Source organism: Pristis pectinata, chromosome 31 (genome assembly GCF_009764475.1).
Source record: "Pristis pectinata isolate sPriPec2 chromosome 31, sPriPec2.1.pri, whole genome shotgun sequence".
NCBI lineage: Eukaryota > Metazoa > Chordata > Chondrichthyes > Rhinopristiformes > Pristidae > Pristis > Pristis pectinata.
In genome coordinates, this window is record NC_067435.1 from 13614807 (window position 1) to 13633222 (window position 18416).

The 18416-nt window shown below is 44.0% G+C and overlaps 1 protein-coding gene across 6 annotated transcripts in view; it reads right to left on the reverse strand.

The window, feature by feature from the left end:
• Positions 1-6219: 6219 nt before the first annotated feature.
• LOC127585102 (transportin-2) overlaps positions 6220-18416 on the reverse strand; it is a 33197-nt gene continuing 21000 nt past the window's right edge. For all 6 annotated transcript variants that reach the window (XM_052042299.1, XM_052042301.1, XM_052042302.1 and 3 more), the window contains exons 14-24: positions 17989-18075; positions 16936-17043; positions 16214-16372; positions 15470-15557; positions 14588-14686; positions 14163-14258; positions 13773-13848; positions 13453-13552; positions 12925-12999; positions 11791-11924; positions 6220-11101 (exon numbers count right to left, since the gene is read on the reverse strand). In XM_052042299.1, the coding sequence (XP_051898259.1) occupies positions 11817-11924; positions 12925-12999; positions 13453-13552; positions 13773-13848; positions 14163-14258; positions 14588-14686; positions 15470-15557; positions 16214-16372; positions 16936-17043; positions 17989-18075 (996 nt within the window). In that variant the 3' untranslated portion in view covers positions 6220-11101; positions 11791-11816. The remainder of the gene's footprint in view (positions 11102-11790; positions 11925-12924; positions 13000-13452; positions 13553-13772; positions 13849-14162; positions 14259-14587; positions 14687-15469; positions 15558-16213; positions 16373-16935; positions 17044-17988; positions 18076-18416) is intronic.

Consider the following 18416-nt stretch of genomic DNA (forward strand, 5'->3'; position numbering starts at 1 on the left):
GAGGCAGTATCAGTGTCTGCGGGGGCTGCCCACGTGGTCCGGTGGTTGGGGGTGCCCCCCCCATATCGGGCTTGGCCCCTGAGTGGTCACGGGGTGGACCCCGGCCAGGCTTTCCCCCACAGAGCTCATTCCATCGTGCATAGACAGCGGGGGTCGGGATCCCGTCTATGGTAGCGCAGTCCACTCCTGCGCGCAAGAGGTCCTGGTACAGCTGCTTGCGCGACAGGCGAGGGGTGGTGTCGCCAGCCTTTGTTTCTGCCCTGCGGACCTGTGTGCCCACCCGCCGCTGCATGTATTCTAACCCCTCCAGAAGGGTAATGGCTTCCCGTACTGTCCTCCCGCTGGCTGGTCCCATGAGGGGCAAGACCACTGGCCTCAGGTCGGGGCACGCGGTGGCGACCAGGTACCCCGCTAGCACACTGGTCACACTGGTATTTTCTAACAGCCCGAGGTCACCTGTCCCTGCGTATATGCCGGTTACTAGTGCCCACTCCCGGATGACCCTGGTGCCCTCACTGACCGTACCCCACTGTGGTCGCGCGTACAAATCCCACTCAAGGAGGTTAGGGTATCGGATTCTCATGGTGGCCACTACCCGATCCCAGAGGGTAACGGCATCCCCAGTCCCTCCTGGTGGCGCCCGCAGACCATTATTAATGCTCTGTTGTTCCGACAAGCTCCCCAGGGCACTCGCCTCCTGGTGGGAGAGGTTCACGTTGGGGGCCCCCTCATCCCACAGGCGGAGCAGCCACGCGGCCAGCGATTCGGCTCTGTGGTCTCGGAGGGGCCGCGGGCACCTTCCCCTGCTGGGGTCCCATCCTGACTCCCTTCCCTTCTATGGCGGACCTGGGACCACGTGGTGACAGGTCGAGCCTGCAGGGGCTCGGGCGCATAGGGCAGGGGGCGAGTATGAGGGGGCTCGGGCTCTTCGGGTACCCCCTCCTCATCCTCATCCATCCAAATGTCCCCATTCCTCAGCCATGCATCCAACTTATCACCACGCTGGACCAAGGCACGGATTTTTAACGGGTCCAGTTTCCAGCCAGACCTGCGGGCGGCTTGTGCCTGCTGTACCTGAATCAGACGGCAGGCAACCTCGGTACCTCTGGCCTCAAGGTCGTTGGCCAGAGCCTGGGCAGTCTGAACGGCCTCCTGCAACGTGCAACATCGCTGCTGAAGCGTTACTATCTCCTTTTCCCTCTGTAAACAGGTATCCCGCCACTGGTCAGTAATCTCAACCTGGCGCCTCAAAAGGGATGCCAGGAGCCAGAAGGCACCCCTTTGACTCCCTTTGGCTCTGGGGAACCACGTGGTGCCCCAGTTTCTTGCCACGTGGATCTAACTGTTCAGACCAGTCCACTGGCTTCCCATGGTCTGCCAGCAGACTGGCCAAGCTCCCAAATCCCTCTCTCTTGTCGATCCATCCTGGGATCCTCTCCTCAGTGTCTACCCTTTCTTTCTTCCCCTTGTTCCAGAACATCCTACCCGCGTCTGTGTCCAGCCAATACCCTCAAGACCCTGCTCGCAGCGCCAAATGTGAGAAAGGTTCTTTTGGTATCTTAAAGATAAAGGTATCTGGACACACAGTCTTTGTGCTTTAAAAGGAGGATTTTATTCACAAAGACCGATGTGGGAACAGAATGTAAAGGAACAAATACACACTCGCACTAGGGTGACCGCAAAACATGGGGGGGGGGGGGGGGGGTGTGGATGTCGCAACAGGGGTGAAGTGCACACACTCTCTCACACACACACACACACAGCTAACTAGTACAAACTATCAGGGAACGAACAAATACGTTGTCTGGACCCCCTGAATCGGGACAAGCAATGGCTCTACGCTACTGGGAATCTACTCAGGACACTCCTAGACCCCTGTGGAAGTGCACCCTCTCACCTGTGGTCTCGACCCCAGCAGCAATCGGAAAAAGAGAGAGAGAGCCCACATGCACCCTCTTTTATAGGGCTGTAGCGGGGTGGAGCCGCTCAGGTGAAACAAGCCAGTGATTCGGGGTCAAGAACAAAGGTGGGTTATGAGCCAGTCCTCAGGTGTACTCTTAATGGGTGGGGCGGAGCCGGACCCCTGATTGACAGTGGTGTAGCTTCCGACCTGATAGGCAATGCTATCATCCAACCATGGGGGTCAGTAGTGTTGTCATGGTCATCTGACCCCTGGCCTTCATACAACAGTAGTACAAATGAGAGGGGACATATTGAGCATGTTAGAGAGGTTACAGGGAAGTGGGAAACAGGATTGCTGTGTCAGCATAGATTTGGTGGGCAGAATGGCCTCTATTATGTCATAAGGAATTGAGACATCAGGACATTAGTCTTTATTACAAAGGAATTGGAGTAGGAGAGCAAGGAAGTGTTACAAGCATTGTAAAGGCTTTTATGAGACATTTCTATAGCATTTATTTTTCCAATTTAAGGAAGTACTTGTCAAGCAAGTGCAACAGACATTCACGGGATTGGGATCGGAAAGAAGGGAGACGCGGGGTGGAAGCCAGTCAGTAGATTAGCACTGCATTCTCTAGAATAATAAGGTGCAATCACATTGAAACTAGACCATGAGGGCCTTGACAGGGTACCTCCTGGAAGATTTTTTTTGTGGATTCTAGATCCCAAAATAAGGACTTCAACAAGGGAAAGAATTCACTGAACTAGCTTGCAAGTCTTTGGAAATTCTCTACTCCAGAGGAGTGTGTATGTTCTTTCACTGATTAATACTCACATTCTGTGGCTTGAATACTAAGGGACATGGATGATGAGCACGGGGGTAAAAAATCATGATCTAACAGTGGAGCAGAGAAATGGCTGACTCTTCACAAATATCCAAATCTTGGCAATATTTCTCTACAATTGAGTGTCAAGGAGTGACCAAGATCTAGCTGTCCAAGTCTACTATCTTTTAGACTCTGGTAAATGGCATATCCTGCTCTTCCAAGCACTTACAGCTGGTTGACCAACAGGTTTGCATTCAGCACTTCAGTACCCCATTTTCAGGGCAAAACAGAAGTCAGACCACCCCAATTAACAAGAATAGATTTCAGACTGGAATAGCAACATGGCTGAAGTTGCTACCAATTATCCCTCAGTGAGAGCCCCTATGCTATGGCTGATTATAGAACCATTTAAGGACATCAGTTGGATGAGATCTTGAACTGATGTTGCCTGTGCCAATTGCACATTTATACTACTTAGTGAGAGCAAGGAATTCCACTCGCATCTTCTGCACTGCTTTTAACCAAGCGTTGAATGCAGTGTTGTGATGCAAAAGTTTGGCAAGAACAAGCTGAGATAAAAACTAGATAGCATGATTCTAAAGGAAGATTGGGTGTGTATGTGCACTGTTAACAGGACATATTTGGAGTAGGTGGTAAAGCATATTGGATTCTGGGCTACCAAATGGATACAAAAGGATTCCTTTTTGGACTTCGATAAAGGCACAAACAGTATGCCAAATATCCAATCGTGATCAATACGCTTTAGGATGTGGAGATACAGGAAACAATTTAGTATAATAGCTCCACATTATTGAAGTTTGAGGATCAGCAAGGCAGCTGTTCAGCTTCACAGAGAGGACTGTGAGACAACAGAAAGGAAAATGACCATTTGGCTGAGCTTTCCCATGATTTGGTGAGATCTTGGCTGATCTTGTGGCTCCACTCCACTTTTCCTCCCATTCTCATCCCCATCTCTTCTGATCCTTTCAGTCCAAAAATCTGACACCACCTTGAATATACTCAACAACTGAGCAGAGACATCCCTCAGGGTGGGGAATCCAAAATATTTATAAATCCATGTAAAGAAATGTCATCTAAACAGCCAACTATTCATCCCAAGGCTTTGCCTCCTAGTTTAAGCATGTCTAGCCTTATATAATAGCCTCAACATCTAGTCTGTCAACCCCCTCTCAGAATCTTTACATCTTAATGAGATCTGTGTAGGCCAACATTGCACTCTCTCATAGAACATTACCTTCATCACTGGAATACAGCGAATCTACAGCTCCAGAGCACTTATATCCTCCTTTAAGTACAGAGGCCACATGCACACAATATGCCAGGTACGATTCCAAAGCCTTTTACAATCTCAGCAAGTCTTCCTTTCTCATCTTATAACTTCCAATGCAATGAAGGTTGGCATATTTGTTTTCCTAGTTGCTGGTTGTGGCTACATATTGTTTGGTACACATCAAGATTGCATTGTACACCAATCTTAGCCTCGAAATACAATTTTATTTTTCTATCAAATAACCACCTATTCCTAATGCTCCCACTCAAGTCCCAACCAGTATCTTTAAAAGTAAGATGCAACAAGCTTGTGTAGAATTGTACATGGTTAGTAACAAACAGGAGCAGAAGCCTGCCCCACCATTCGAAAAGGTCCCATCTTGCCCTCAATACCATTTTCCAGCTCTCCACCTATTCCCTAAATTACCCTGTAGTTCAAATGCCCATTAGTCTCAAATTTGAAAATATTCAATGACACTGGGGTAGGGAATTCCAAAGTTTTGTATCCCTCAGGAACTCAACTTCACTTGTAATTAGCAACCCTTTATTTTAAATCCTTAGTAGCAGATAACCCCACCAGCAGAAACAGTCAATTTCCCTCAGAATCTTGTTTCAATATGAACACCCCTCATTCTTCTGAACCCTAATGAGTACAAGCTGAATCTGCTCAACCTTTCTTCATGTTTACCTCTTCCACACAGGAAACAATCTAGTGAACCCTTCAATCCACAGCCTCCAATGCAAGTACTTATTTCCTAAAAATGGAGAGCAAAAGTGTACTCCATATTCCAGATGTGGCCTCACCAGAACACAGTAAAGTGACATCAAAATCTCTCTACTTGTGAACTCCAAGTCCTTGAAATAAATGCCGTCTATTTAGCCTTTACAATTACCTATTGCTCCTGCACACTAACTTTGTTTCATGCATTAGGATCACCAGATGCCTTTGTACTGCAACATTACATACTCCCACCATTTAAAGATCAATTTGATTTTCTTTGCTTCACAGTTACGGGATAATTTCATGTTTTCCCACATTACACTCCACCTGCCAACTTTTTGCCCACTCAGCCTATACATATTCCCCTGCAGGCTTTTTGTGGCCTCCTTACAAATTGTCAAGCCACTTATCTTTGTATCAGCAAATTTGGCTTTAGTACACCTGGTTTCTTCATCCAAGATAGTAACATAGCTTGTAAATAGTTGAGGCCCCAGCACCTGATCCTGTGACACCTCACTTGTAAATGTGACCCATTTGTCCCAAATTGTTAGAAAATCCCCTATTCATCTCATTACCTCCAATCCTGTATGCTTTTATCACATATAGAAACCTTTCATGTGGTACCTTATCAAGCTATCTACTGGTTCCCCTTTATGTTACATCCTCAATTTGTCAAATACCATTTCCCTCTCATTAACCAAGCTGATTCTGATTTTCTAAATGTTCTGGGCTTACCTCATTAATAGACTCAGCATTTCTCAGTCACAGATATTAGGCTAACTGGCCTCCTTTTACTCCCTCCTTTCTTGAATAGTGGCATTACATTTCCAGTTTTCTAATCCTCTGGGACATCTTCAGAATCCAGAGTATTTTGGTAAATTACAACCAACACATTCATGATCTCTGCAGCCCCTTTCTTTGTGATCTAGGACGTAGGCCATCAGGTGCAGGGTACTTGTCAGCCTTTAAGCCCAGTAAGTCTGCCTAGTTCTTCCCTCCAGTGTTAGAGATTGTTTTATGGTCCTCTTTCCCTACTGGTTCCTGATCATCTCTTATCAGGATGTTTTTAAGTGTCTTCTGTGATGACCAGAATTATGTAAAATTTTCCCATTATTAATCTCCCAGTCTCATCCTTTGAGAGACTAGTTTATTAGTTATTCTATTTTGATATGTCCAGAAAGCTTACTGTGTTTTTATATTATTTGCCAGTTTACTCTCATTCTTCCTTCTCCTCAAATTTTATATACTGCGTACAAGTCATCCTTTGTTGGTTTCTAAAAATTTCCTAATCTGGCCTACTATTAATCTTTACAGACAGCCAAAGACAGTGCACATTTTTCATAGAGCCTTTCTTTCTCACTGTGGTGAAGGTGTCAGACCTCTGTCTGATGTAGCTTAAACTGGGCTCAGAAAGATAGGACCCTAAGTCATGCCTAAATCATTCTTCATAATAATGGAAAAAAAAAACAGGACTGCATAAACTAGAGTCACAAGAAACCAATTTTAGTCCATAAAGGAAAAAAAATAAAACAAATTTATATAAAAATGAGAAAAAAAATCTCAGTTGAGCAAAGGTGCAAACGGCCGGCATTACACTGATCAATTCACAGGAAACACACTGCACATTTACAAATATACAACTCAAAGTTAAAAGGAGGCAACAGCATAACACTTATACAGGAGTTCAGGGAGGGGTCAGTTTCAGTCATAGGTTCAGCAATAAGAGCATCTGAGAAAAGCATTCATCCCCTCTGAGCACCCAATGTGATAAGTTTTATTGACAGAACAGCACACCTGTGAGAGCTTCCCTGCATGCAGACCAGAGAGCACCTATTTTAATTAGGCCAGACTTGGTATGGCTCACTCACTGGACAGACTTGCCATCAAGAACAGACTGCCTTCCCACTTTCATTGGAGACCGCACAGCTTTAGTGAATGAAGGTTGTTTTAAAAAGTCTCCTGTTTGGATTTTCTCAGAAGAATGTGTCACCACAACGGCAGCAATGCAGAGGCAGTCATTGAGAATTTCTATTTGAATGCAAACAGGTGCTGGCAAGAACAGGCAGCAGGGCACGGCAAGATACAATGGGGAGATTGGCTTTTTCTCAGATACTTTCTTTGTCTGAACCAGCTTTCACAGCTTAGACAGTGTTTTTACTCTCAACCCATTCTGTAAACTCAAATCCCACAAAAATACTCCTAAATAGGTCTGTTAAAACAGTCAACAGTTAGTTTTCAGTTGTGTAAACTGGTAACTAATTTACTTTTGACAAAAGAGTCAAGTTAAACCACCTTTTACAAGCCATTGAGATTAGTGTCAGTGATATTGTTAACACAATACAGTATGTAGTACACTGGCACAACCCACTTCCTTATTGGTGATCCACACCACAGGACAACCCACAGGCACAAGGGTCCATCCCAACTGGAAGGCTAGAGAATGTGCCAATCCTTCGTCCACTCCAACTCTGCGCATGGGACCCACCGTCTGCAACCAGAATGAGGATCTGCAACCAACATCAGTGGAACCAAGGAGCAGTGAAATTCCAATTCCGTCTTCATCTCTGCCCAACTTCAGTCACATTGGTCAGACCAGTACCTGGCATAAGCAGGAAGCAGACCACAGCAAATGCTGCTGCTTGACTCTCAGCTAGAGGAAAGGGGACCTGGAATTCAAACCCCTACAAATTTTCCAATGGGTTCTCCCCCACCCCCCCCATCCATAATTTATAATACAATTTAGTTCAGACACCCCTATAAAAATGCTTGTTTCCAGATGAGTTCCCACTTTGCTTCTCCCTCCCTCCCCAGGAAAAATGACTGCTCTGCAGACCACTGAGGGGAATCTCACCTCTGCCTTAATTCCAATTGCTTGCAGGAAACACCATCAAACAATGGAAGAATACCTTTCAGCCAACGAGGCCTGGTGTAGGCTTTTCAGCCAACGAGGCCTGGTGTAGGCTTTTGACTTTTTGGGTGTAACCTCACTCATGGAAATGGCAGTGAGTGAAGAGGCAAAAATATACCAAAAACCTCTTGGTCACACAGTTAAAACAAAGCAGCTCGATATCTGTTCAGTGCTCTGTCAACTAACATCCCCAATTATCCCTTTCCTCCCCCCTCCCCAAAAACACCACCTTCCCATTTTGGGTCTTCAAACAATATACTCAGGCTACATCTTGATTACATCAGCATGACAAAGATACATTGCTGTTTACATCTATGAATAACATTTAAGGAAGGTATGCACCACATTGAGCATGCAACATTCAGTCTGCAAGTGCTCAGACAGTCTGAGGTACAGCCAGATAAAGCCAACTGTTTGCTTCTAGGTATCATGGCAGAGGAGCACCACAAACCCTCCAATAGATTCGCTCACCTTCAAAGCTCACTCTCGCCTACTTACTGCTACTGTAGAGAGCCACGGCTAAACATAAACATTAATAAATTAAAACACAGACTCACAACTAACACACAATCTATTGGCAGGTACTCCAAGCACAGCTTTCTTCAGGGCCCATTGCAAGCCACACAAAATGCAGCCCAATCCTAGACTTGGTGATTGCTGGTAAAGATTTAGACTTGCTTCATAGAAGAGACCTGAGCTCTCAGTTCCATCTCTTTTGCCCAAAGGGAATTCCACACCCATGCACTGGCAAGCTAAAATCAGTCAATTCCTGGCAGGTTGGTGTCCCTCCAGGCAATGGCAGATTCTTTTAGACATGTCAGGGTCTGTGACAGCAGCCAGATAGCGCTAACTACCCAATGCCACTTAAAACTCTAGAAATGAACAAAAATAGATCAGAAATATCCTTCTGGGGGTGGGGGGAGGGGCAGTAATGTTATTTCTGGGAATGTTTGTAGGAAGTCAAACAGAAGACAAACTTGAAGGTAAAAAAGAAACAAGGAATGAAATTCCAACATTAGGGGCAGATGGACAAAGAAATGAAAAACTTGTAATTGGGACTGGTCCAAAATTCCTGCTCTATTATAACCTGCTAACACGAAGTAGATCACCTGCTAACACCAAGTCCTGTTACACATCAAGGGTTTGAACACGATCTATTGCCTGGCCCCATGCACTCGTGACCAGAGCCTACACACACACTGTCCTCTGGGCAGCTTGGAACTAGACACTCCTCATTCTTCAGTCAAATTCTTCACCTGCAAACGAGTATTCTCATCACATTAACCGGAACATGAATCCCAACAATTCAGAGACAAAAATCTTTCACTTTGAGCTTATTGGAAACACAAACACCAGAGGAATGAAGCCCAGAGCATCTTGCCTAACTCTAATGTAGGAGACACCCAGAATCTGGGCAAACGTGACCATCAATTTTAATTGTGTCCCTAGAACTTCACTTAATTGTTGGAAAGAATTTTACAAAAGAACTTCCCACAAGGAACAAACCTGCCAAGAGAACACAGGACGGACAGGAATGGTTACAGGCTTGGAACTAACACCACCACTACTCCCCCGGCCAAGAATAATGGATACTGTAATAACGGTTCACACTGGCCAACATAGCCAGAGATCCAGTGAGTGCACAACAAACGTGGGAATTTGTATCTATGTCATAGTAAACCAGTTTTACAGCACTTCAGTATTTTTTGGGAGAGGAGATGTGGTGCTGGAAATCTCTACCTGGTCCACACCAAAGCAGTGACACAGTGCTTCAGAGATCAGAGTCCATGGCAGGACGGGTTCAGGTTTGACAGACAAAAAGCACAATGCTCACAAACAGGTAGCAAAGGCATTGCAAGCCCTTGGGCTTTATGGAACTGAACATCACTAGAGAGGAAATGGGCCATTTAAAAATTCTTAAAAATGGCACATTAATCTCTGCACAAAATACTACACCAGATGTGCAGGACTTGGGAGTGAAGCTGTTTCATGAGTTACTCACTGAGCTATTTTGCCACAGGGCTCAGTCCTACAATGCCTGGACAGGTCTTCAAGTGAGTAGGATCTATAATGAGGAGATTGCCAGTGATCAAATTCAGAACCATTCTGACAATAACAAGTTTAAAAAGCAAACACGAGAACTAGTGTGAAGCCACCACTACCCATTATTTGCCTAAATTGGGAAGAAATTGCCCAAAGTCCTAATTGCAAGTACCCACTCTGCAAGCACAAAATCTCAGACAATACACTGACCAAATGTGATGCCACAGTAATGAAACCACCTAGGATACAACTTATCCATTTCCCAGCCATTTGTGGCTAGTGAGACACCAGTGGTACTTCCCATCACCACCCACTAATGCAGCAGCTCAGTTAGTCCCTCATCTGCTTAAAGGGCGACTATCTCCCACTAGTCTCTACCAATGGCAAACCTGTATCAAACTGCAGTTCAGGAACATGGAATCAACTATAGAACATTTAAAAAAGTCACAGGTCCTACCAAGGGTATATTTTTTAAAAAAAAGTTTCTCTTTTTGAACACTTGCCATTTCAATTTACAGTTTTTTTTAAAAAAGATAAGCGCGCAGCAGCACATTATCACAAAAAATAATTAGGAGCAAACTCAAACAGTTCATTGTTTAACAGGGCATTTGCCAGAGCCCGACAGTACAGACATGCTTCATTATAGGATCAAGGTACAGGCTTTCACCCCCTCCCCAGATCTCTCCTGCTCACTTCCAGGCTCGAGGGGAGTAGAAAGCTGAGCGCCACTCCACATTGGACCAATCTGTTACAAACCATCGGAAATGATAGTGAAGCCTTGATCTATACACACACGTTATGGATCGTTACATTCTATTCAGAGATCACTAAACTATTACAGCTCACCACCATGCAGTCTAGCTTGAAACAGTGACTCTCTTTTTAGATGACTGCTGGGGTATCTATGCAACAGTACAAAGCTCTGTATGCTTTCTAGCTTTAATGTGTTAAAAAAAATGTTTAACTTTTAAAAACCTCTACTCTTAAACCACGGCACAAGCATCAGACTTGGTGTTACCCAAATTTAGATGGACAAGGCTGTTTAAACCTAGCCAATTTTATTAATCTTTTGGAATTCTTCACTAAGCTTGCCTATATTTTAAATTTTTTTCCCTAAATTTCCCCCACACGTTTTGCCCCCTCCCGAGTTGTCCAACTGAGAGATTTGACCCTCGGGAATCTTTGGATTATCCCGTGTGTAGTGGCAATTGCCTCTTCAGAGAGAAGGCGTGCAAGATCTTTCAGCCTAATTAATCCCGTTTGCTCTGGTTTAGAGGCAGTTTTCCCCCGATATTTCCGGAGAAAGGGGGTGTTTTATTTAGTCCCACCAACTCCACCCTAACCCCCCATTGACAGGGTAGTGCAACTCCTAGATGTGGATGATTTCCCAGTAGCCCTCCCAGCAACAGAAACCTGACAAAAGAAAGAGAGAGAGACTTTAGTATTTATCCAAAGCATTACAGAAATAAACTATTAAAAATGAACTGGTTTAAACCCTGCATTAAAATCATATAATACCTGTCAACCACCTGTCCCATCACACCCCCCCCCCCCCCCCCCACCCACCAAAATACATCATAAAGCCTGAATCCAGGCCAGTAAAAGGAACCACCCAGTCTTCCATCAGATACTGGGATTGCTGTCAACCCCAACCTCTGAAAATCAAAATAACAGCAGATGCTGGGAACCCAAAATAAAACAGAAAATAAAACCCAAAATAAAACAGAAAATGCTGGAAATACTAACAGATGCGGCCTGACCTGCTAAGTAAGAGAAACAGAGCTAATGTTTTAGGTCGAAGACCCTTCACATCTGAAATGTCAGCCGTTTCTCTTCCTACAAATGCTGTCTGATCTGCTGAGTATTTCCAGCACTTTCTAATTCATTTCTAGCTCATTCTATTTCAGATACCCCTTCTTAGGGGATGACTTTCCATTCTAAAGCCAATGAATAGAAGGTGGACAGCTCCGTCAACAGCATTCCAACTCTCAGAGACACTTGGCAAGTCAAGTGAAGGAGATACAACTGGAGAAACACCAGATCTTGCCACTCCACTGGATGGTCTCCTTGTACCCCACTGGTCTCGGACATAGGATGCCTACCTGACATTTACGTCCCTTAACTTCAGCTATACGCCATAGAATGCAGACAACCGCTCCTTCAGAAGTGGTGGGAACTGTTCAGAAAACTGTTGCCAGTTCTGCTCACCAACCTGCTCCTTGAATCCATGCAGTATCTGCAAAGGAGAGACAAATACAATGGTAACATTCAGAAGTACTTAAAATTAAACAAAGTTTAGCTACTAGTCTGTGTTAGTTAAGCCCACACACACAGCACAAAGCTCCAGATCTGATCCTGGGTATGTGGTACACTCAGGACAGTAATAAGTTGTTCTTCATGCTCTTAAACCTGATCACAATGAATGGACTCAGCTTTGTGGTCCCAGACAACATGTATTTAACAGTATAGAAGCAAAAGGCACTCCCCAAAAGAATCAATGAAAATGTTAGGACACCAGACCAAACACTTGATCAAAGGATGGGGTTTTAAGCTCATCTTAAGAGGTATAGTGGGGAGGAAACTGAACTTGGGTAGAAGTCTGAATGTAAAAGTACAAGATACAATGAGAGTAGGGCTTTTAGTACAAGGGCTTCAACAGAAAAGCTGATTTATGGTCGTACACTCAGAGCAGACACATTGGAAAGGACAGAGTTGGAAGCTCAACTTGATGTCGCACAGGCTATGAACAGTTAGATCAATTGGCGAGGTATAGAGTTTGCTGATGGGGCAGACATCAATAGCATCTGACTTCCCAATATTTCATTGGGGGTACTTTACAGTTCATTCAATACTGAATGTTGGGTAAACATTCTTACAGTACAGACAGTGGTGTTGAGAAGTGCCAGTAAGATGTACACATACACAAAGAATCACTTTGAGATACCAGATGGTCCAAGAAACCCCAACAATATCCAGTTGCTAATCTGTGGCAAAAGTTCAATTCAATCAATTGACTAGACAAATAGAGACCAAATGGCTGATCGCTACTCCTTTGCTGGTTGTTTTGTGCCTAATATTGCTTTAGCATAAGAATAGCTACACTCCATTTCATTGTACAAGCTGCAAATGTCAAGAAAGAATCCAGTCACCTGCCAGGGGAATAGGTGCAGTGGCCAACCAATAGTCAGAGATCTCAGGGTGGGCAGGAAGTTAGAATCCACAGAACAAGCACCTACCTTGTAAAACATCTCACGCAGGTCATCCTTTGGGCTCACCCATGACGCAACAGCATCACAGAAAAAGATGAAATCCTAGAAAGAACAAATTGTTCAGTTTTCATTTATTACTCTGTACTGAGTGCATCCCCTCCATACACAGAACCTATATGGCTCACCGATGTACAGACGCTGATTAAAACCAGCACCAGTGAAGCAGAGAAAGCAGCAAAATAAAATGGAGAACATTCTGCATTCCTCCAAAAATACCCAAGTGGAATCCCTGCCCCGGAACACCCTACAGAACACTCCCTCTCCACACAGTGCTGACCTCTTATTGACAAGAGTTGCCATCATCAGCTTCCGTTGAGTATCCCACCCACAAAGGGAATTCAGCAAGCATCAGAAAAAGCAGGTTGCTTCTAACTTAGTGGCATAGGGCGAGGGGCAACAGATGATCAGTCCACTCAACACCAAACTAGGGGCATCCTTGTCAGGGTGGTTCAGTGACACAAAGAGCAGCAGACCACTGAAAGTGTATTTCCTTACTTGTACTACACCCCCTGGATTCACTCCAATCATCATACAGATCCCACGGAATGCAGAATCCTTCTCTTCATTGTCACGGATGTTTCTCAAAGACGTGCACCTGTGAATTATAAAGACATACTGGAGTTCAAAAGCAGCATTGCATAAATTTCTGGCCATTTTGAGATCCCCAACCTACGCCAAGGTACGTTTTCCAGGTGGGGTCACCTCCTGAATCAGACACAGCAATGGCCCTAGACCAGACTGCTGGATTGCACTGGATTGGGGATATGGGGGAATGCAGGTAGATAGAGAACAAGTAATGTTAATGAAACACTCACCATGGCCTGATGAACTGCTGCAGCATGGGTGCTACTTCCTGAGGACACACATAACCCAAGCGACCAATGGTTATGGCTGAAGAGGAGGAAGAGGAAAAGTCAACAAATATCAACGCAATCAGTTGGAATATCTCCCGCAGTGAATGTGCTCAGAATAGAAAAGTTCAACATTTAATTCAGGATTCAAATGTCTGCATTTTCTAGTCATCACTGCAGTATCATTAGGAGTTAGCCACCACTCCATCTCTCCTGCCCAAGGGAGAGAACAATGGTGGCTAGGTTACTGGTTAGTACTGGTTCAGGAAAATTAATGCAGGTAAGTTTAACAGCTTCAGAAATATGGTCATTTTAACCCTGTACATAGTTGGCAGAGATCAGTTTGTTTCTCACCAGTGTTTTCAAGCAGAGTCTTGGGAGTGTTTGGTCTGTTGATGATCTCCACCAAGTTATTCAGGACTAGTGAAACATATGGCTGCATCTCAGCACCTAACAAAAAGATTCATATTCAGAGTACAATCTCCCCCAAAATTGATGAACACCAGATACAATAGTAAAAACAAAACTCTCACAGATGAGTATCAAGAACAACTTTAAGATTAACCTCCTTTAATCTGAAACCCTTGGCTTGTAACTTTTTCCCTTGAAGATTAAGCAAACTATATTTCAAAGACATTTTCTACATAGGACCATTAAGGCGTCTTTGTGAATGCCCTTTAACTGTGGGCAACACTACACAAAAGATTAATCAACACATTCCAAGCTTCATCACTCTTGGTAAATCTTCAAATCAGTCTTGTGCTGTAGAAAGAACTTACCCATCTGCATGCAGATCTCCCCAATTGCCCAGGTGGCATTGTTGCACACAGAAATAAACTCTGGGTTCAGGTTGGTTCCCAAGATTGGCATGAACTCAGCTGAAAAAAGCAACAGGAAAATATTATTCAAAATCGCAACAGTAAATTGCTTCAACACACTGCCACATCCACACTACCAAAGGTAGAGATGCAAGACATAGCCTGCACCAAGAGGAGCATGGTGCCAGATTTAAACACCCCTTGGTGACACAAGACAGAGGGTAGCTATTCCAACTAGCCTTGAAGATGGCACCAACTTAGGATCAAGGGGGGGAAAGGAGTCTGGAATCCAAGGCAAATAGGAGAATATTAAAGCCAGAACCAGGTCAGATTTTATGAATGTGAACCCAGTAGCTGAGCATTATTCAGAAGCACTCCTGAAAGTGACAGCTGAACACTGGATTTGCACATAAACTTAGAGTCAGTCATTAGGGTAATACCTGTAGTTCTGTACCCCAGTGAGAGTCTGTGTATGTGGAACTGTAACCCAGTGGAAGTCACTGCCTGTGGAACGACAACCCACTGAAGTTTAGTGCCTGAGAATCCATGTAGTCTGTTATTCAGCATGGAAACAAGGCCCTCAGCCCAACTTGTCCATGCCAACCAAGAGGTTCATCTAAGCTGGCCTTATATCCCTCTAAACCTTTCCTACTCTTGTACCTGTCCAAATGTCTTTTAAATGTTGTAATTGTACCTGCCTCTACCACTTATCACCAATACCCATTCTTTTCAGTTAAGTGGGAGAAATCAAGCACCATCAAAAGCTTTTTGACAACTGGTGAAGTCTAACAGCTGAGGAACACCCATATGTACAGACTTGCTGTTTTAAGCCCACATACTCACCTATACATGGTTTAACGTGCTGGAAACAGGCTTTGGTGAGGTCTCCTAAAAGTGCAAACGAACTCTGACGAACCTCTGGCATGGTGTCCTGGAGAGGAGAGACTAGACAGGTCACTTAAAACATCAAACTCACGGATCATCATAACACTGAACTTCTTCCTCAATCTTGCTCATTCCCTGTACTTAATGCCAACAGATACTGCTCCCTCTTACAATCAAGAGCAAACCTTCATCCAGTTTGATGTTAACTCAAGATAACTCAAGGGCTGCAAGATAACTCAAGGCAGTAGCACTTTCTCTGAGAAACTGTGCACAAGGTCCAATGTAAACTCAGATCCAAAAGAACCACATGTTCGAACAATTTGAGTCACTCAGCAGATGGCAAATCATGTTCACCTTCAAGTAAGAGGTCACTTGGTTCAGGCTCTGAGAGCAACTGCCACTATTTCTTTACTCACTGGCAAAAAGGTAACACTCATCTCAGTCAGTGTTAAGCAAAATTAGTGCCATACTGATGGGCTGGTATGTTGTTGGATGTACTGTCTTTTCAATGAGACATTAAATCAAAATCATGGGCACTTATCCCTCTACCACAAGTCTCATGGCAATTCATCTCACTGTGGGACTGGCCACCATGTTTCTCCAGAACACAATCGTGACAACGTCATAGGCAGCACTTCAATCAGACACACCCAGGCTACAAAATTCTGGCAGAAATTGCCAGAGTGGTTTCCCTTCACTTGCCTGCATGCACTGAAATAGAAGAGTCATGATGTTACTCCGAGCAACCAGCTGCTCTACATTGCCACCGAGCCCCTCTGCCAAGCCACTCAGCAGATCCAGTGCCACAATCATGAAGTCCTTGTCCGGAGCCTCGTACTGATCTGGCTGAGTATTGTACATCTGAGAACAAAGAGTATAACAATGGGGAAAAATTAGTCCACAACATGGAAAGACACCTACCCTATTCTTACACGATGAAGAACATTGAAAATGGTATGTGCTGCATTCAGAATAAAAGGAAATCAACAGAATTTGTTCAGTATTCAAATGTCTGCATTTTTATTCATCACAGCAAAGGCATATCCCAGATTCAACTATTTGGAGGTCAATCAACATAACCAGCCTGAAAATCCACGTCACTTTCACCCACCTAGTCTTTCTGGTCTCACACAGGTTAAACAGCATCTTCATCACTACCTGCAGAGAATGCAACTGAAGCTATGCTTTGGACCACTCTCCTAGCACACCACGTAACTTATCCACTGAATACAACTACAGCCTTCCATTGTGAGACAGTATGATCTACAGATGGTACGTACTCTGCAGTGGATGAAGATGTACCCTACTATTAAATCTGCCCAGCTAGTTTTAGACAAAAGATGAAATTTCATACTACAAAAATCCCAATCAAATGTCATCAATAGTGTTCTTTATGGATTTAAACACCAGTAAAAGGATCTTACCATTGCCTGGGCTAGTGTTTTCTGCACAAGTGTGACACAACGCTGATAAACGGGCTCACAGTAAGGGAGGAAGCCACTCTGCAGAGCTGTGGCCACTGATGAGAGACACTGGGGAAGAAAAAGAATCAATGAATATCACCACAACAGGAAACGTTAGGATCAATGGCAAATGTCATCAGAGCAACCAGACTGGTAGCAGAGTTCTATATGAGGGAAACATCATCTGCACTGGAACCATCATTGTGCATTTTCTGAGAAAAGCCTGGATCAGGCAATTATTTTATTATGGAGCCCAACATTCCTCAACACGGACATTCTAGCACAGGTTTCCGTGCGGCCATGGAGAGCAAGAACTCATGTCTTCTTTCCAAGCCTAGAAATTGACACCTGACAAGCCAGAGGTGGAACCTGGAATCTTCTTTATCTATGTGACTGAGTGTGATACCAAACAATTTAGAAAGCACTTAGATACCTTTGCAAAGAATGAGATGGAAGGTAATTATAGATTATAGCACAGAAACAGGGCATTTAACCAACCAGTCCCTGCTGGGCTTTACATTCCTTGTACCATTCCTACCATATCTCAATTTCCCCACATTTATAATTGTATAGAGATGATAAATTTGTGCATTTGCTCTAAGGGTAGTCTGACCAGGAAGAGGCAACAAAAGATTTTCAATATTTGAAGGTCAAAGGTAATACAGAGAATCGGGTAGAAACTGCTTAGTGATGTGCCAGCTGGATGGAATCAATTCAAGTTCAAAGTAAAAGAAAGGGAGTTAGGGACAATATTAGGACGTGTTCGACAAGAAACAGATTGTTAAGTATTCAAAGCAGCATTTTAAATGCTGTTGGTCATCGAAAGAGATGTGGAGTGCTGTGACAAAGAGCCAGTGAAAGAATGAAAGGCCAGAAATTTCCTTTACTACAAAGTTTTCAATTCTATTTCAGTTTAGGTCTTTTGGAGGGTAGAGAGAGAATATGAAACCAACATCCCCACCCATACCTATGGTATGATTTTCTGGGATGCAATACCAACCAATGATCACTCACCTCCAACAGAGGGAAGAGATCCTTATCTTCATCCTTGAGTTCATTCCATTTCTGAATGAGTGGAGGCATTAGCTTCTGGATGTATTCCTGTGGACACAAGTTGTTATAAGCATCTACCCTTGCAATAAATGAAGCGATTTGCATCCACAAAACGCAGGCTGCCCGCACATGGGACAGTGTAGCCGTACAAAATTCCTGCATCATTTCCACATACTTCCTATTAATATGAAAACCAGAATTATGTACATTACTGTTTGGGCAGCCTGACCAGGGCAAGTGGATCTGAAGGTTAGGGACAATTTGACAAAATATAGCACAAGTTAAAACTGTATTAAAGACAACATTTAAGCAAATGTTGCACTAACTGAGTGCAATCAGGTAAGAGAGGAAAAGCACAAAGGCTGAGGACAAAACCCCAGGAAAAAGAC